We start from the raw sequence: 20,699 nt of genomic DNA, 5'->3' as shown, positions 1-20,699 counted from the left end.
GACTGCTGCTCTTTCATGGAGCTACAAACTATTATATTTACTTCAGTGAGATTTATCAGATGACAGTGGCCTACTGTGTAGTTCATGACTGAAAAGTCACTGCAGGTAACAGTGGGCAACTTCAGTTTTCATACAGAAGAATTTGGACAGTAATGCTCAAAGCTATTATTGCTGTGAGAAATTAATGGTGTATTGCCAAAACAAGACCTCAGATCTCCAGACAATCTCCTGAAAAGATTCAGCAGTAATACATTGTTACTCTTTGTCACATGAAGTACTCTTGCACTTGCGTTTTCCCAATATAATTGACACATACTCCTGCTTAATATACATCATGATAGAAATATTTCATAATGCAGTGCCTAGTCTGACAAATCCTGCAGAAACAGAAACAGAAAATGATGAAGTCATAGCCTAGGCAATATTGATAGTAGGTATAAGTTAGTATTTTCTGGAATAATTTTTTGCTTTTCTAGAAGTGAAACAATGATTTTACTACTAAATATTTAACAAATTAAAAAATAGTAGCACAACTATAGGGTAAAGCAGATGATATTAGAGCACTTTCATTCATAAAGCAGTGTAATTTCTAGGAATGTTTGAGGTCAATAAATCTCACACCTCATTGAAATCTTGATGATAGGAGCAATGCTGGAAAGATTCTTATATAAATCCACTCTTAGGAAGACTTGTGCAAATACAGTCTTAATGTTAGATTATGCCATCAACAAATGTATTAGCCTGCCATCTCTCATGGCTTACTGGAAACGGTGCTATCAGATAAAGTTTAATTACATCAAAATTCCTTGTCTAGAAAATTTAAACTGCTGCTTGTTTCACACCTTTCTTCTGAGGGATTATAATTGTTAAATGCCAAAACAGTTTCCTAAGTGAATAGTTTCCTTGTTAAATTTGATTTTTCTATTAGCCAAACTCCTGCTTTATGCTTTCACTTAACAATTACTTGTGTTTAACTCAGTAGTAGAAGAGCCACACTCTTTCCACTTACTGCTAATGTCAGTAATAAATGTGACATGATTGTATAGGCCAAATAATTAGTTTGACACTGCATAGCTTTATAGAAGTTGAAGATATTGCCCTGTATAGTAAGTTAACCATTGATCTCAGTGACATTTATTCAATATAATTAAAGAACCATGCATTTGTTCAAAGATGCAGGGTTGGGGTTTGCCCGAATTAGCCTGTGTGTTGAAAAAGTAGATTGTACTCTTAACATCTATGTTAGAAATAAGGGCATTACTGATGACTGGCCAAAATAATGTATTAATGCTATGTATACAGTTGTCAAAATCCCTACTTCAAATAATGGAAAAATACGCACCCTTCTAACTGTCACATGGAGTTATAAACCTTTCAAGTAGATACCTGAATCTGTAAAATGTATCCAAGTCCTGTCAAATAGAAGTAATATGAATAGTTATGGACAGGCTCTCTGAAAATTAAGATTCAGGAATTGATTTGGAATGCCAAGCTGTCCTTTAATTTGTGTTGTTATTAAGGTGAAATATTTGGGTCTCAAGAATGAAGAGTTTTCCTCCTTTGATTGGTACAGTATAACTGACATTTAATCTGAAAAAAAAAACAACCCCAAAACCAAAAAACAAACGGCTTGGTGTTAATCCCTAGTGGAACTTTTCACCTGGGTCTGCTTGATGTAAATTAGATGCACTAATATGTTTCTGAAGAATAATTTATAGCAGACTGAATACTTATCTCTGAGTAATGTTTAATAATCAAGAAAATTGGAAAGAATATTGGCTTTAAAAATACTCAGTTTGCTTGTAAGGAAGTATGTTCTCAAATTAACAGTGTTTATGGCCTATCAAAGAATAAGATGGAGAGGCAGTATTTAATATGGCTATCAAACTTCTGAGGTTGATTATTAAAATTTATTGAATTAATCAGTGAAGTATATTTTAGTCCTTTGGTAAGTATAGTTTTCATTGCTAAAAATGTTGGCCTTTGTCTCGCTGAAAACGAAATGAAATTAGTTTTGCTGATGTGCATACATTCCAAGGATAAACACAAGACAGGATATAGACTCTGTGAATTTCCACATGGTAGAACTTGTCTAAACTATGTTTTTACCTTGGAATATATGCTATATATTATCTCACAAGAATCTAAAACCATAGTCCAGGCCTGCATTAGAAGATGCTGGTTTGACCTATGGTTTTCCATATTTGTGTAACTGTAGAAATACTATGGCATGTACCCTTCACACATCATTAAAATAGTTGTCTGGATTTTCAGTTTTTAGATACTTACTTTTTCTCTTTGAACCATGACATCTGGGGAAAAAAATAAGAAAAAGGAGGAGGTTTCTTTGTATAAATCCACCAATATTAATAGAATTTGGCAGATTAATTGTATTAGACAATATACGGCTGGTCAATCCCCCAGTAAGCACAACTTAATACCATACTGACCCTATAGCAAACAGTACTGGCACCGCTGAACCAAAGGGCAGTCAAGGATCAGGGAAATAGTTTGCTTAGGTCTCTGGAAAAACAAGCCTCCCTTTCTTTCAGTGTTTTCGCACAAAAGTATGGCAAAAGCAATTCACTCAGGACCTTTGGATATTTTAGTAGGCACATGGGTTTGGAAGAGACCATTCTCATCATCATGTTCAGCTTACTACAGTCATCATGAAATAAAAATTTAGTTTAGAACTATCAATAGAAAAAAGCTGTTTTATCATGAAATAAATCAGCAGGGAGGCTTGCACATGTCACATTTGAAATTACCTTGCAACAGTCTTTAAAAAACAAACAAATAAACAGAAAAAACCCTTGCTTCTTCAAGTATTCTTCCTTTTTTTTTTTTTTTTTTTTTTTTTTTTAAAGAAAAAATAATTTATAGCTAATTTTATTTTATTTTGGAAACTTGTTTTCAAACCCAATTTTTTCTTCAGCAGTTGAACATGATTATACCATAATACTTGGGATGCAAAAATTTACATTTTTTTTTAATTCACATACAAGTAAAACAATTACTGACAGTACAGTTGAAGTACTATGTTTAAATGATGGAGCAGAATGTAAAATAAAGCATGGTATTCCTTCATATGTTTAGAGAATGATATACTGTGTTTGGATGCAATGTTGCTGCAGCAATGGGCGATCCAAATTACTTTCAGTCATTATGAGATACTGCATATACTGTGTGCTGTGAAATGTGAATAAGCATAAATGTGGTTCTGTTGTGCGAACAAACAACTGGAAATTTTCAATCTTACTGCAAAATAACTTTTATGTTGTTTGGGGCTAGGAAATAAGATTTACATAGGCTTAGGTTAGAATAATGGAAAAAGAACCATGTTTAAAAAAAAAAAACAAAACAAAGCAACAGAAACAATTTATCCATGAGGAGCAACAATAGAACATTGTTAAAGATTAAGTGGATGAGACAGCCCCATTCCTTTTAAATCCTTGTATTCTACTACTTCCTTTAGTGTCACCTGTAGTTTTTCAAGAATGTCTTTTTTATTTTTCCTGTCAAAAGCTTTTGTTTAGGATGTGGCTGTCCTTTTATAAAGCGTTGCATCTCTGTTTATTGGTACTTCACCCATTGCAAATATAATTTGTCTTTCAGTCTTCTTTCAAAAACCAAAAATTGGTAAAAAAGTTGGGCTGCAATACTGTTGCAAGTGACAAAGTATTATCCAGAATGTATTTCTAAATATTGTCTTTCCTTTCTAAAATATAAGCTTTTGATAGAGTTTTGTTTCTTATGTGCTACACAGCTACTGAAAATGGCAATGCAAGTTTTTTAATGTCAGAATTATAGCTTTTCTCCAGGAATAATGTAATGATACTGTGAAAATCAGCATAACAGGTATGGAAAACGTGGTGATAACATGGGTAACATAATATTTACAGTTGTCAGTGAGTTTTTTTTCCTGCTATGTACTGATAAAGAAATAGTAACTTAAAGAGAATCTCAAAAGAGTCATTCAGAAAGATGAAATGCATTCATTTAAGATATAATAAACAACAAATTTTCGTTTGTTGCGTAGATATTCTGGGCTTTCAGTGTGATTTTTTGGTAGTGTGCTGTAGACTTAGTAAATTATAGATGTTCATGAAAAATTGCCAAACTAAATCCAATTCGTTTTTTGCTTCCAGCAATTACTTGTCGCAGACAAGATGGAGGACAGGCTGACATCAGTGAGTGCCTTAAGTATGCTGGCCCCTTACCATCGTTAACACAGACATGTCAGATTCCCTGTCAAGATGATTGTCAGTTTACAAACTGGTCAAAGTTTTCTTCTTGCAATGGGGACTGTGGAGGAGTTAGAACAAGAAAACGCACTCTTATTGGTAAGAATAACAAGGAAGATAATACATCTTTTATTAACTGTTTTGATTAAAGCTTCCCTTACAACTCTTGAGCATAGGGAGGTGGCTAGAGAGGAGTAAGAATAACACAGGAAGGAGCTGAATATTTTTTCTTTACAGTTCTTTATATTCTCACTTCTTCTGTTGTCTTCTGCTTAATTTTCTGCCTTATTTTTGCCACTACTGAGAATACTCTTTTTGGGGTGATTTTTCTCTTTATTGTAGACACTCTGTCTTGTGATGCTCTATGTGTTTGAGGCAGTGGTGTCCCTTGAAATTTCCTGAGGTTGTATTAACAGAATAAAAAGTTTTCCAATAACATTTAATCCTCTTCCAGAAACTTTTACTTGCTCCATGTGATAAACACACTGCCACTTTGAAGAACACTTTTTCTTCAATTTCTTTCTTTAAACCTGCTCTTTTACTTCTGCATGAAATGAAGAGGAAAAAAAAACCACAAAACTTTTCTATTTTCAAGTTATAACTGAAACCTGAAGTGTAAGACTTGGCTTGTGTCACAGCACTATTTGCCAATTAGTCTGTGTTATCTGTGGAGGAGGAAAGCTAGCTAAGGGAGATGCCCATTAGCAGTTTCAGAAAGAATATGATAGCATAAAATCCCTATCAGTCACTTCATGCTGCTGTAAATCAAAAGATCTATGAAGAGTGAATAATTCATGATCTTCAAGAAGGTTCATTGTGACTGTCTTGCAACTCCAGTGAACTTTATGCCAGATTTGCTTCTGCACGAGGAGAAAAAATAGATTTTTTTTTTATTTTTTATTTACTTTTAATTTTAGAAACAAAGCAAGAAATGATCAATTATCCTATCACACTATCTACTCTGCGAGGTGAGGTACTTCCCTGTCCTGAGTTACCTCTTCAGACTAGCTAAAGCAGCAATATGGTGTTACACCTATTGCAATAGGTGCTACACAGTTGCCATAAAGGTTAACTGGGTGTGCATTCATAATTATCCAAGGGAAGATGAGGGTTTCAAAGGGAGGGGTATTTTTAATAAAAAGTTGTGTTGTCAGAAGAGAAAAATATTTTCTAGAAGTACCCTGTTTTTATTTTAAACAAAAGCAATAGTAAATGTAATCATAAAGGTGCTGCAAAGTTCTGTCCAATGCTTTTGAAAAGCAAGGAGAATATTGCAGAATATTAATTTATAGTATAATCTAAGAAACAGGAATCTTTAAAACTATTCTGCAAAGACTTTTACATTTATTACATAAGCTGTTTTATATGGGAAGGAAAATAGACCAAACTTTGCCATAAAGGAGATTAAAAGTAAATTTAATGGGGTTTAGAGATGGGTAGATGGGTACACTGAGTTAAACAAGGAAAATCAGATTAGGAGAAAAACATGAGTTCACAGAAGGAGCTCTTTACATTCATAGGAATGGTAATTATTAACAAATGTGTGACAACAGGTAGTGAAATGAAAGAGTTTTCAAATTTTGAAAAAAAGTACTACTGTGACAAAGCTGTATGCTACTTTCTCTTGCAATTTTCTTCCACTTGAGAAAGTTTTATCCAGAGAATTTTTTTTTTATTGAACTGCTTTTTTTTCCCTTAGTAGAGCAAATATCATATATTTGTTTAATTACTAACTTTTTTAAAACTTACCCGACAAGAACATTTATCCAAAGTAAACAAAAATATATGACTTTATTTTTAAAGAGCATTACGTGTGTACAGACTTTAGGCATTAATTCCTTAGGAAATAAAAGTCATTAACCTAAAGAAAAAGAATTAATCTAACTAATTTTGGGAATGCATATTTGATTTAAAGCACTTAAATTTGCTAACTTAAGCCTGAGGTTTATCTTTGTTGGAGGAATTGTCTTAAGAATGGATAAATGAAATTTTTTGGAGATGTAAACCAATATAAACTTTCTAAAATATTTTTTTTCTTCTTTCCAGGAAAAAGTAAGAAAAAAGATAAATGCAGAAATTCTCAGTTATATCCTCTGATTGAGAATCAGTTTTGTCCATGTGATAAATACAGTGCGCAGCCTGTGGGAAATTGGTCAGACTGTATTTTACCAGAGGGCAAAGTGGAAGTATTGCTGGGAATGAAGGTGCAAGGAGACATCAAGGAATGTGGACAAGGCTATCGTTACCAGGCCATGGCATGCTATGATCAGAACAGTAGACTTGTGGAAACATCACGATGCAACAGTCATGGTATTTAAAGATCTCTGTTTTCAGCTGTTTACATATGTGTTCTGTTTATATCTGTACAGGTAGAATTAGCAGATTGATATTTATTGTTTAGGCAGATTTTTGTCACAAGATATCTTCAAACACAGTGCACATTTTGTATGTTTCTTGAAAGACATTTCACTGATGATTCACAAAACAATGAACTTTATACTGATTGCTACAGTGTAGTATTTAAAATTAAATAATAGTAAATTAGGTATTTTAAGAAATGAAGGAAAAATCTTATCATTTTTCCTGATAACTGTTCTTGCAAATTTGAGAATACTTAGGAGGGTTAAATCCTTAAAAAATAAGCATGGACAGCACAGGACTGTTTTGAGAAAGATGAAAATTATTTCTTTCCATGAATTTGAATAAAAACAGAATCTTTAGATAGCTCTAATCTCCTTAAATAGCCTTATCTCTACCCTTTTTACCCTCCTCAGCTCCTTAATAGATATGCTTTGGTCTGAGATCAACAGCGCATAACACTATTTCTGTGTAATTCTGTCATGTGGAAATGCAGATTCCTTAAAGACTTTATAGTCCTTGTATTCATGTTGCTCCTGCAGGGAACACTCATGTTCCTGAAATGGATGCATCTGCAGTGTTAGGATCAAAATTGGCACTTTCTGATTTTCAGTGAGCCAGAAATGTGCTAATTTTCACCACTGGAGTTTCTGTGTTCGTCTGTTCTCCTGCTTGTAGTGCAGAAGTGTATCTGAACTATTGGTTTGAAGAGCTGGGTGCAATTCAGAAGTCAATGTAAGTTTAGTTTGTATATACACACACTGTAATAATGTTAAATTAAGGTGTCAGAAATTTTATTTCCTTACCGGAATGAAGTTAAAATAGTTAATAACAAAATATTTAAATTTCTTAAAGGGATCTTATGAATTAATGATATTAATTCCGTATAGAGCAAGGGTACAGTACAATCTCCTGACTGTACGAAGCTAAGCTGAGACATCTTTGTGGTTAGATAGAAAAGTAAGCATACACTTAAGATCCTAATGTCTCAAAGCAAAGCTGGAAGATAATTTTGTAAAGAATTTTCTCTTTTTACTCTAAATAACTTTTATTTTTATTTTTGTTGCTGCTAATGTATACCAAAGGCAAAAAACAAAGAAAGAAAGAAAAAAAAAAAACCTAAGTTTTTAAATACATATCCAAAATTTGAATTTGGCTTATTTTTTTCCATTGTCTTATTTTATGTGTCTCATTTTGAAAATGCTGAAAAAATACCTAAATCTTAAACTCTCATGGGAAAGAAAATCTCTCTGAGTACATGTTCTATTGTTTAGTTAAATTCTCAGCTGTTTACTCTATGTGTTGAGGTCCACAAGGAATTAAGCCCAATTTTGTCCTTTTAGATAGATTTAAAAGCACATTCAACATATTCTCATTCTGACTGAGACTATTTGCATTCTTTGTGGGACCAGAAAACAGCCATCTGTAATGACCAGCAGCTGTATGAGCACAGATCTGCCTGCGTTTGGTGGTTATCCTGAGGGAATCAGAAAGCTCTTCAAAAGATTGGTAGGGAATGCTGAAAAAAGTGTGAAACAATCTGAACTGTTCAGAAGTCACCAAAATACAATTTATTTGTTGATTGTCTTTAACTAAATGTGACCCCATATGGGAAAGTAGTATTCTTGCAGCATTGAGTGCAGAGCACCCTTGGTCAGTGAAAAGTGGAAATTAGTGAAAGAATGGAAGTCTATGGCAATACAGAGGGTCTGATGGCCTAATGTCTGTTATCATTGTTGATTTGAAGAATGTGGGCTATCAGGTTTTGTGACGGTAGCCCAGGGAAAATGTAAGGAAAATAGAAAGTGTCCATCCAAGATCAAATTATAGGTGCTGTGCATAGTAAGTAATGTGCTGCTTTAGGTAATTTGCAAACAGAGATGGAAATTGTTCTTTTATGTAGAACAGGCATGGACTTAGCTGCTTTGAAACCCTGGCAGTGCACATTCAGTGTCTGGCCACAGTTGTATGGAATGGGAAGTTACTAGAATATCTACTTTCTGTTTTGCACTACACTCATAAACCCAAAGAGAGGTAAAAACAGATGCAGGAGTAGTGGTGAGAAGTTTAGCTAATCCAGATACCAGACCATTTTTCTGTGAAATGCAGAATTTCCTCAGGATGTTACAGAGGTTTTGCACTATATAACTTCAGCTCACTGTATTTCTATTTTTCAATAACCTTAATAGCAGCAAATAGCTTAAAACAGAGCTTAAAATAAAATAATTTAATAATAAGTAAAATAATATAAGTAATAATAATAACATTAATAATAAAAATCAAAGGAGTTCCATAGCTAGAATAAAAGAGTGAAAAAGGAGGAATTAAAAATTTCTCAGCCATCTTTCTTTACCGTTATAACTTTTTATGATGGCAGTTTCCAGTCTAATGGATTTTATCAGTTAATGTCCTCTACACACACAATAAGTGAAATAATTACTGACAACGTACTGTTATTGTGTTTACTATACCCAGGGTTACAGTTTATATGCCATTAGCACTAGTAGACTCCAGAGAGAATCTTCCCAAACTATAAAATAGCATAGGTCTAATTTCTTTTTCTTTTTACAGTTTTCATTTTTCCCATTTTTCTGACTGGAAATCTGAAATCTCTTCTTGCTCTCTTTGTAAACTGGAAATGTTTTTGAGTCATTCATTGCTGTGATTATTGTGGGATGGAAAGCTAGAATCCTTTGATGTTTTGATGTTTGTTTGTTTGTTTCCTGTTGTGGTTGTTCTGTTGTTTTTTCTGCATGGGTTGTTGGTTTTTTTTTTATTATTCTCTGATTTTTAATTTTTCCCTGATGCATTATGTGTTTCTGATACTCAGGCACAAGGCATCTATGTGCATTTCCTCATCAGTTCCATTTGAAGGAAGGAGTGCCTCTATCTTATTTATGTTGTAACGTATGGGCAGGTGAAACTTGGAATTGCTGTTGTTTGTGTATTCTAAAATTATCTGACAGGTATATCAGGTGCACAGGAAATCAGATATTTAAACTGACTTTGATGCTAAGGAATTAAACTGATGTTAAAGAATATGTCCCTAAAATTACAGTTTCCAGTAGCTCTTTTAGGACAACACTCTACCATTGATAGATATTGTACATAACCACAGTACATACTATTTCTAAGGGTTATCTAATTTATTGTCTGCCTTCAGCATTTTTCAGATTTAGCATATTTTTGCAGTTACAAAGGGGCTAGGACAGATGACATAGATGTTTCAATCTAATTTCATTGTGTGTTCGCCTTTTCTGAATATCTACTTTGTATTCATGGATTATGTTCCAATGATTTGTTTTATTTTGCTCAACATGTATAAGTTGCTGTTTTCCCAGTTAAATCTCATTTTATATCTTTTCAACATTTATGATGTTTTCTTATTGTTTTCATGCCCTTGCTATATGACAGTTCTTTAGTTTGATATCATCTCTAGATTTCATCGTGCTGTATTTTTTTGTCTTTAAGAACAAACATAAAAGCTATTTTATGCCAAATCAACAAGGGACTTCTGTGGTATCAAAATGGTTATCCCACCTGCTAGCAAATAAAAGTGCCTTGTGGCTTCCCATCAATCTACTTTTAGGTTTTCAAGCTAAACTTGACAGGTCTCATAACTCAAACTTGCTTGGGTTATTTTTGTAAATTCTAACAAAGTTGTTTATTTCCCTGCTGAAATGATAGCACTGAATTTTTCACTAATTTTATAACTGGTCCAAAGAAGGATAATGGTTGTCTGCTATGTCATCTACTTTGTTCAGAAATCAGTTTCACTGTTGGTTCTATGAATATGTTATTTCTTTTCAAAGTAGTACAGTATATAATCACAAATGGGATATGATTTTGCAAATCAGCTTGAATTAAGAAAGAAATCAAGATTATTATTTAAGGATTATTTTTTTGTATTGCCTGACTTTTACTTGAATTTTTGTTATTTCATGACACTGTGAAATAATGAGATAGAATATAGAGATAATTGTACTTCAACTGTGACATAGTCCTCTAAATCTGACAAAAGGGACAAACTATCCCCACACTAATGTTTTTAATATATCATGGAATATGTCATGTGCTGTACTAAAAAGGCATAAGAAAATCAAAGTATTGCCATGTAAATCTATGAAGCCATCAATAAGTCTGCATTGCAAGTCATGCTGTTTTGAGTGGGAAGAATCAAAAGACAGACCTGCTCTGCAATGCCAAAAAGAAAATGCACAATGTGTTTGTTTATAATCACAGTTCAATCTTCCTCAAAAAAGAAAAGATGAACAAGAACACAGAAGTAAATACTTCAGAACTTTTTTTACTGCTTGACACATCGCAGTTCAAAAGATTTGGGAAGAAATAATTGAGTTTCACAGAAGCTGAGGAGCTAAAGGAAGGGTATAGCATGAGGAAGACACCTATATGAGTACACTTGTAAGAGACTTTGTGCAGTAATAGATGAGAATTTGAGTGCAGCTATGAAATCACAAGCATGAGCAGGTTTGTCAAAAACTCAGGAGTGACCATAACTCTGAGACAAGGAAAGGTAAAATGTCATTAAATATTTAACTCTTGTTGCTGCTAGGTGTGAATAGTGAAAGGGTAGGGGAAAAGTCCTTCTGAACAAGGTCCTTAGCTTTCTGTAGATTGGAAAATAGTTCAAAACAAATCCCAAGCAGCTGAAAACAGTCTTTAGTTTCAGCTGCAGAAGGACAAGATGCTTTTTTGTATTTTGTTTTTATTCAATGTTTTTTTTTCCCCAACTATTACATATATCTAATAATTTGATTTTCCTTTCATTCGTTTTTCCAAATTTGAGTTACATTTTTTGATAAAGGAGTTAGTAGCATTCAGCAGCCATTTAAAAATTCTGCTTTTGTATTTTTCAGTAATATCAGTTCTGCAATGTGTGGGCAGAAGCTAACAGCTGATGCTTGACAGCAGCTGTGGCACTGTCAGATGAAATGACCTGTTGTTTAGCTGGTCTCTTCAATGGAAGACATATGCATTGTTCTTTCTTTGTTTCATTGCTAATTTGATAATTTTACTGGAAAAATTAAAAAATGTACAGTTGATTTGATATTTACGTGAGAGATTTTCTGGGGCTTTTTTTCCATTAGAAAAGCAGCAGTTGCTTTTCATCACTTTATCCTTATCAATGCTACTATACTAGAGTTCTGTGAATAGCAACAGGTGACTTTCAGCAGTATGTTTTCATGTGTTTGTGAAAAGAATCAAAGCAGTCTCTTTCTGCTCCCTTTAAAGCATATCTTGGATTTTTTGTGTTGACGAAATCAGAAGCAGGCCACTGCCATGCTTATGAACTATAATGTTTATTCAACAATATTTTGTTTTCCTCCATCATAGATTACAAATTATGACCCACATAAGCTGAGAAGAGTTTGCATTTGTGCGTGTGTAGCAAAGCCAGGCACAGTAGCATGGCAAACAGATGCAGCATTTTTATATAGGTCGTATTACCCTTCTTAATTCATGTCAGTTTACTGCTAAGACCTTAGGCACAGTCAACCAGTCCAGGATAGTTTGTCTGCTGCCTTGCCTTATTAATGTGAGGTTATTTCCCCCTTTAGCATTAATTAAATGAGATGCATTGATTTGTGCTGATTCTACAAAGCCCTCCACGGCTACAAGGCTTATGCAGGGGATTAGAGAGGAATATCTGCGTATCAGTGAATACTTTTACAACAGCTGCTGCGAATATCCATGTGAATCAAGAAATTTTGTATTTAATTGCTTATGTGTGTGATAGTAAAATCTTGTAGTTTATAACAGTGTCTGTGTTTTCTAAGACAACAGTTAGAACTTGGTATATCCACTTGTATTAGGACTTTTAAAAATCTTTTTGTACACTTCCAATATTCTAACCTGAAGTAATACAAATTTGCCAACAAAAAAAATAAGAGTGTTAAAATTTAATTGAGACTTTCTGTTGAGTGTTTATTCTAAAATTCATGTATTTCCCATAAGAGCTTATAATTCAATATGGCAGTATGCTTAGGTTCTCAAACTGTTATTAGGATACCTTGTAGTTTCATAGCATATATATCTCCCAGTATTTTTTTTCACATACAGGATGCTGTATTTGTCCTGTTATGTATTCTCTTGGAATACTTGTACTACCTGTTGCCCCGCACTGAAGTTACTAGCATGGATCTCTGCATTATAGGTCCAGCATATTTGGTCTGTCAACAGTACAGCAATTATAAGGCAGTCACCCATCAACCCAAAGACCTGTGTTTAGTTCACCAGAGACAGAAATGCTGGTTAGGCATTAATAATTGCCCTCAGATTTTAAGGTTTTGAAAGAGCAATTCTGGAAAAAAAAATAAATAATAATCACATGAAGTGCAGTATGTTTTTCCATTGACAGGCAGAAGTATGAATGCTCTCAGTTGTAACTTTCATCCTGTAAAACGTAATCCTGCAAAATCCTGTTACAACTGAAATACAAACAGTCATGAGATTTTGTGGGTTTTGATTGTTTTGCTTTATTTTTCAGATGTTGGGGAGGAGATATTATTGTTGTTTTTGTTTGTTGGTTGGTTGGTTGGTTGTTTTTTTGTTTTTGTTTTTTTGTTTGTTTTTTTTTGTCCTGGAAGATAGAATCCTAGAACTTTGTATTTCATGGAAAAAAAAACAAAACAAAACAAAACAAACAAACAAAAAAAAAACAACAAAAAACACAAACCAACGAACCAATTGGACAAAAGAACACCAAAACACTGAACAAAAAAGACCCAAAAAACTATGCTGAAGAACATAAATCATTATTTTGACATTGCAGTTTTTTTCTTGGAAACATAGCATAACATTTTATTTGTGAAAGCAAGAACATAATTCTGTCAGTCCTGAGGACAAAAGAGGAAATGTAAAGACTTTCCATTATGTTCTTTACGTCTGCATTCTTCAACATAAGTAGTTGGTCTGTACTTACACATTGCGAATTACAGTTTGTGTGGGGAAAATTGGAATCTAACCTAACTAACTTGTTCTGTCTTTAGACAAAGTGTGCAGTCCATTAAAGTTCCTCATTGGAAATTGTCCAGCACATCTGTTAATTACTTGTTCGAGGAGTGCAGGTTTTGTTACCAGTTAGCAGTGAGGCAGTAAGCAATTCCAATTTAATAACAAATTCAGTTCATACTCTTTGCAGTTTAAGGCATTTGTTAAATTGTGTATCAAATCTTTAATGATAGAATATCCATGTTCTCATTCATAGTAGACAACTGACCATTTTGTAGCCTTGCGAAGTTCAGCTGATAGGAGCTGAAACAGTTGAGAAACTACTGACTGGGAAAAAAGAGTAGACCTGAAGAGGTGAATGTTACTTTCTAGGACCATTCCGTACCTTACAGACAGAAGGCTGATACTGTACCACAGTATCCCAAGATTTCATCTTTTCAGTCTTCATATGTTACAAAGAATATGAAGAGCTAAAGGAAGTGTGCAGTGGAAGACTTCAGTCAGCAAGACGATAAGCAGCAGGCAGGACATGAACTGCAGATGTCCAATGCATATATCTTTAGTCTTTGCTGAGTTGGTCAGCTATTTCACTGTCTCTCATCTTCTTACTTTCTTCTGTTTTTCTTCACAGCCACTTCCTTGCTTTCATTCCTTTTTGTCCCTCTGCATCTGTCCTGTTTTTGCTTGTTCTTTAAACCTCAAGGCTGTAGCATGCAATTTGCTGTAATTGTATTACACAACCTGAATGTGAGATATAATTGTGTGATATTCCATCGTATAGACATCCTTCTGCCCTCGGGCTTTAGCGAACTGTTTCTTTAATACGCTTTTACAGTGTTTAATAGAAGTTGCACCCTCTCAAGGATGATTAAATCAGTAGGAACAAGACTGAAAACTGAAAAAAGGCCCCACTTATGTCCTTTTCACATCAGGAACTACGTACTGCATCACTAGTCTCATTTGCATGTCTTTTTTCTTTCTTTTTTTTTTTTTTATGTTTCTGTATTTTTAGTGTAATTCTGTTATATCACAGTATATTCTCTTCTCAATAAAATGTTTACAGAATGGTCAAAGTTTACAAATACAGGTACCAGAAATATATTAAAGTCAGCCCTACTCTAAAGGAAAACAAGCAAACCAACAAGCAACAAAAAAAAAAAGTATACGTTTTTAAACTTCCTGAACATCAGTTTTCTTTGATTTGTAGGTGATTGCTATGAATTTCCGGAGGTTATTATCCTTATTCATCCTAAAATTTTAAGATATGTTGACATTAGATGTACAGAAGACATCTGAGATGATGACTTGCTTTGGAGAAACATTTTCTAAAAATTGGCATTAGAAGAGTGGTAAATGGAGCACAGTCTGTCATTTGCTGCATGTAACTTTTAATATTCAGCCATCTTTCTTGGCTAAAGAAATATCTGCTAGCAATTTGAAGTCTGCTTCTGCCTAGGTTCCAAGGGAGACCAGGGGCATAGCTAAATACTAAACAGATTTTTAAGCTGAAACAGTGAAGTGTCTGAGAGGAATAAAAGATACCAAAGAATGAGTACACCAGAAACTTTTTAATGTCAGATATAACAAGGGTCTTTTCATTTTCATTCTACACATTAATCTTCCAGAGAATAAAAATGATATGCCAAATTATTGTGTTTTTATTATTATTATTATTATTATCATTATTACTATTATCATTATTATTTCTTCCTTTAGTTCACTGTTTTTATTTGTGGGAACATTCTTAATTCTGTTTTGCTCTGATACCTGAATAGACTCTTGAGAGAATTTCATTCTGTTTGTGCATTGCCAAGGTATTGCTTTGGGCAGAATGTCTATATCTTTTCTCCTTTTTTTTGTTTTCTCTTCCTATGTGTATTTGTCTTCACAATTTTCTTTACTATTTTCTCAGCTATTTATTTTTCTCTTCCATCTACTTGACTTTATTTACTCTTTCCACCATTCTCCCTTAGTCTGTCCCTTCTGTAAAGAGCCATAGAATTATAGAACATTCCAAGTTGCAAGGGAAGCACAAGCATAATCATGTCCAATTCCTGGCTTTACACTGAAAAACCAAACCATTGTCAGATGCAGAAATTTAATGAATGCTAAATGGTATAATTGTGTTACTGTAGGTTTCTCCAGTACAGAAATTTAAGATTTTGAAAATTAATGCAGCATATCAGAATCTCAAGCAAGTTTAGAAAGAGTACTTAGATCTTCATTAGACAGTAAATATCACTATTCTTTTTTTCTTTTATTTACTTCTTTTAACTTCTGCTGTGAATTTTAATTCAGTAATTTCTTAATGGTATGCATACATTATTTTGTATAGCACCTAAGAAAGCTTGTTGAATGCTAATTTCTGATAAAGGTACAGAGTTGGACATTTATGAAGCGGAAGTTCGGTGTAAAATATATCTTTGCAGTCAGGTACCTCTGATTTCCAAGACTAACACAGAGATGTGAGTTAAGGTGAAATGTAATCAATTTTGCATCTACTGCTGCAGGGCAAAGTGTGTCACCACCTCCGATTTGCAGAGATATGATCTTCAAAAATACATTTTGTCTAACACAGTATACCTTTCATACAGTATCACTGAACAAATGGCCAGGGATACTTAATGAACATGTAGTGTAAGCTAATAGCATTCTAGTCATATTAAGGAAGATACATTTAATAAACAATAGTTCTGCAATGCTCACTTTCAGGACAGGCTATATATATTTAAACTATTCAAATATCTAGAAGTTCCAAGTAGAGGAGAACTAGCTAGACTAAAGCCATCATCTGAATTTGGTTATAAAATATTCTGAATTTTACACAGAAACAGATGGAAATAGATATATAGAAATGAGATCTCTTAAGAGTTTTGATTTTTTTATATATTAGAAGTGATTGTTATGTATTGGCTGCTTCAGAAGAGAAATGATAGCTTTATTTAGAAGTACAAGTTAAAAACAAAGCTGCTAAGATCGGCTCAGATGAAAATGGCAGTGACTGTATTTAATATAATTTTTTAAAATCATGTTATGTGAGAAATATATATAACTATGCTATTCATTTGAGAATTGTCTTATCCATGTAAGTATTAATTTTCCAGCTGCTTATTAAATATTTGAATTCACTTTTATATGTACTAAGGGGTTTTTTTTATAATTACCGTCAACATTTGCCAACAGTAAATGTGTTTAAGATATGATACAAAAAAGGGAAGATGGTAGGTCATTAAAGTTTAGGATGTTGTAGTATATATACTGCAAAAGCCAACTTTTTTGCTGAGGTTTTGTATCTTCTGCTGTAAATATTGGCATAAATGACACACTTCATAGAGCTGTGGCATATGTTGCTTTTAAAGAAAGTCATTTTCTCTTACTCAGTGAATTGAGGCTTCATGTTACTCCCAACAGACCATGTTCCTCCCCTTTCCAGCCTCTCAGGGCTGATGAATTATCCAAACCAAACATCTGCTTTTCCATTCAGTGCAATTATTCAGTGTGTTACTGGGGGCAGATGGTTGTTAATCGGCACATCATTAATGTGGCAGACCACTCTTTTCCTAGCTTTAGAAAGGTCACAAGGTGTTAAGTTCCCCTGTTCTGTGCTGACAAGAGATGAATTTTTTCATTCAGTTGTATATATATATATATATATATATTTAATAGCTGCAGCTTACTTTTACAGTTATGGAAGAGGCTTTTAATTAAACCTTCTTTTGTTCAAAAATGAATTGCTTCATGGTATAAGAATGATAAAACAAGGGATGGGTTAGTCAATTACACTATTGCTGTCAGAAATTTTGAATGCTGAAATCCTGATGAATGTGAATCATAATCAGATAGTAGTGAGGATGCTCAGCTGTTACTCTATCACAGTCTCCAGTTATATGTGTCAATTTTCTGCAGAATTTAATTTAGCCCTAATTATGAAGAAATCTCTCTATTCTCACAGTCTTGTCAAGTCAAACTTTGGACGATCTAAATGAACCAGATGAGAGCTTCAGGGAGAAGTGGCAGAATGACACGCTGAAGAGATTTCACTTTCTTTTCCATTCACACAGGTTATATTGAGGAAGCCTGTATTATTCCATGTCCTTCAGACTGCAAGCTCAGTGAGTGGTCCAATTGGTCTCGCTGCAGTAAATCCTGTGGAAGTGGGGTAAAAGTTCGGTCAAAATGGCTCCGTGAAAAGCCCTACAATGGTGGAAGACCCTGTCCTAAGCTAGATCACGTCAATCAGGTAATTTTATTTATATTTACATTATTGATGTAGTTTTTCCATATCTTGAAAAACCCTTTTAGCTGTATTGTTGGGTTTGTTATTTTTTTTTAATGTAAAAAGGCTACACAAATATGGGGCAGATGCATGTAGATTGAGATTGCTTAAATTTCCTCAGCTGGCACACAATCTGCCTTCATTGTTCAATCATCTGCAAGAGTTTAGTACATAATCTGAACTGTAGAGACAATAGAATATTCTTTAATGTACATGCTGAAGACCATGTTTCTGAAGATAATTTCTTAATAACGGGTGAAGTATTTCTCATTACGGATGCTAGAGCTACTAAGATTCTTTGCATCCTAGACCATCCTAGATCTGAAAATAATAAAAATACTTCGAACACCCAGAATATTGTCCTTTATGGCATTTTAATCAATTAAATCCTTACCTTCCAAGTATACCTGCAATGGCACATCAGTTCAGGAGTGTGCTTCTGAAGTCAATCTCCACGTTGTCCTAATAACCACAATTGATTTTCGTAGAGAAAAATCTAGCTGCCCAAACTAAATCCTGTTCAAGTGATACTAAGCCAAGAGACACGATCTTAGAGTATAATGGTAGTGCTTTGATGAGGAATGAACATTTAGTCTGTGGGAATAAGTTTAGCACTAATTCAAATCAAACCCCCGAAGTTCACAGAATCACAGAATGACCTGGGTTGGAAGGAACCTCAAGGATCATGAATCTCCAACACCCCTGCCACAAGGCCACCAACCTCCCCATCCAATCTGGCCTTGATCTTGGCCCCATCTAGGGATAAGGCATTACAGATACAAAACATGGCGAGCTTGTCTGATGGCTCACCTAATGCTAGTATGAAGTAAAGCTGTAGTATAGCGCAGTAGGTTGGTAAATGGCTGTTCATGTTCTCCTGTTTACTTGAAGAGTTTTAGAAAGGAGAAAAAAAAAAACCAAAACCCTTTCAATTAACTTACAATTTTCGAAGTCGATTTATATTAATACTGTTGTTGAATTTAATTTACTTTGCAAAGGCATGTTGAATGACCACATGATCATGACCACATGATCTTCTCTGTAAATGTGATGTCAATCTACATTTGAATAAAATGCATGTACTTAATATTATCCTATTGACATTTTGCTACCACAAAGTGAAATGTCTTGTTGTTCTAATTTTCTGCTTTAGGGAATGTAATTAATTTTAATTTATAAAATATGTATTAAACTAATAAACTAAGTTTATGATCTGATCTAGCAAAAGATAGACTAGAACATGTGTTGCTGAATTTGGGCCAGCCCATAAGAATCATTAGGAGGAATATTATTAGGATAAGGAAAAAATATGTTTCAATAGCAAAAAATACGTAGTCTATACAGAAATATTTTTATTTCTTTAATACTCGTACAGAACATGACAGACTCGTTTTTTCCCTGCATCTAAGTGATTTTGCTAAAGGTCTGTTGGCCTTTTATGTGCAACACTATTGCCCTCTACCGGTGTTTTGATTTGTTGCAATGTGAGGTTTTCCAAATAATCATAGAAGATTCATAATGTAATTACTGTTAAAAAAAAAAAAAAAAAAAAAAAACTCCATGAGAGAATTACACATATAGTATAGTAAAGTCAAAAAATTTAGAGGATATATCTTTCAGTTTAAAATACATTCATTTTCTGGACATCTCAGAAATATTCAGGGGGTGTGCCTACATTCTATTTAACAAGGAACAAGTTAGTTAGTTAATCTAAATCTATTCCAACATTCATTTGTCTGGAAAACTACTAAAGCTTCAGAATATTTATTTCATATAATTGGTACTATATGTACATATAAATATATAAAATATGCTTAGATGCATACATACATAACATAGTGGTTAGATAGGGTCTTTGGTGGCCTTAGATACAGGGGATATGATGTACAGAGGGGTTATACTGTAGGTAGAAAGCTAAGAAATGTTATTTCTGAGAAAAGCTTGCAATATGAGGTCTAACTCATGGATGGGAAGATGGTAGGGAGCATGCAGGCAGTCTGTTAGCATGAACATAAAAGGCTCTTTTAAAGGAGGAGAAAATAATCCATCTTCCAAGACCATCATGAATAGAATAAAAAGCAGTAGGCTTAGAATGCTGCAAGCAGATTTTGGTTAAGCCTTGGGAAATTTTTCTAGTGGTAAGACTAGTGAAATATGGAAATACAATGCTTAAGATGTTAAGTTTTAGGAGCTGGTTACTCAACATCTATCAGGGCTAACATAAGCATGACTCTTTTGGTGGAGAATGAGCACAGTAAATGGAAGGTGTCTCATTTAGCCCATTTTCTCCTATGTATTCCTGGGTCACACATGCTGAAGTGGCCCCTAAACCATGCTTCAGCTGAGTGCAGCTTACTCTGAATTCTGTGAGGTTAAAAGTCATAGTAATATGACATAGCAATATACAGTCAGGATTATTATAAAATTGCATCAGTGGTCTTCAGAGGATTTCAAGTGAAGAGACTAATCTGAGATTGCTAGAGGAAATAGAAGGATAAGGGCATCCCTCTTCTCCTTGCCTCCAGGTATTATTTTCTCAGTCATCCAGCAGATGGATACGCACTCCTTACACTAACCAGTTACTGTGGCCTGCAGTCATAGTTACAGAAGTGCAGTTAGGGTCAGGAGAACATCACTAAGCACATACACGAATATACAAGTTTTATGTATTTTTTCTTACATCAACCAGAGCAAGATATATACAGATATTTTAATGAATTAAGGCTTCACTATTTTCATTCTGGAAATCCTCAAAAAAAACAAATAAAGTGCCTCTTCTCAGGCACTTTATGAGAAGATCAAATTTGAGATCACCTGATGAGACTGAATGTCTACAACTCTATGGGATG

The 20,699-nt window shown here is 33.9% G+C and overlaps 1 protein-coding gene across 1 annotated transcript in view; it reads left to right on the top strand.

The window, feature by feature from the left end:
• THSD7A (thrombospondin type 1 domain containing 7A) overlaps positions 1 to 20,699 on the top strand; it is a 256,577-nt gene that overhangs the window by 208,925 nt on the left and 26,953 nt on the right. Inside the window, exons 15-17 of the mRNA XM_048952274.1 lie at positions 4,149 to 4,343; positions 6,291 to 6,554; positions 17,636 to 17,814. Of these exons, the coding sequence (XP_048808231.1) occupies positions 4,149 to 4,343; positions 6,291 to 6,554; positions 17,636 to 17,814 (638 nt within the window). The remainder of the gene's footprint in view (positions 1 to 4,148; positions 4,344 to 6,290; positions 6,555 to 17,635; positions 17,815 to 20,699) is intronic.

This window comes from Lagopus muta, chromosome 7 (genome assembly GCF_023343835.1).
Source record: "Lagopus muta isolate bLagMut1 chromosome 7, bLagMut1 primary, whole genome shotgun sequence".
Lineage (NCBI taxonomy): Eukaryota > Metazoa > Chordata > Aves > Galliformes > Phasianidae > Lagopus > Lagopus muta.
The sequence above is the reverse complement of the archived record's forward strand: the minus strand, read 5'-3'. Positions and strand labels throughout refer to the sequence as shown.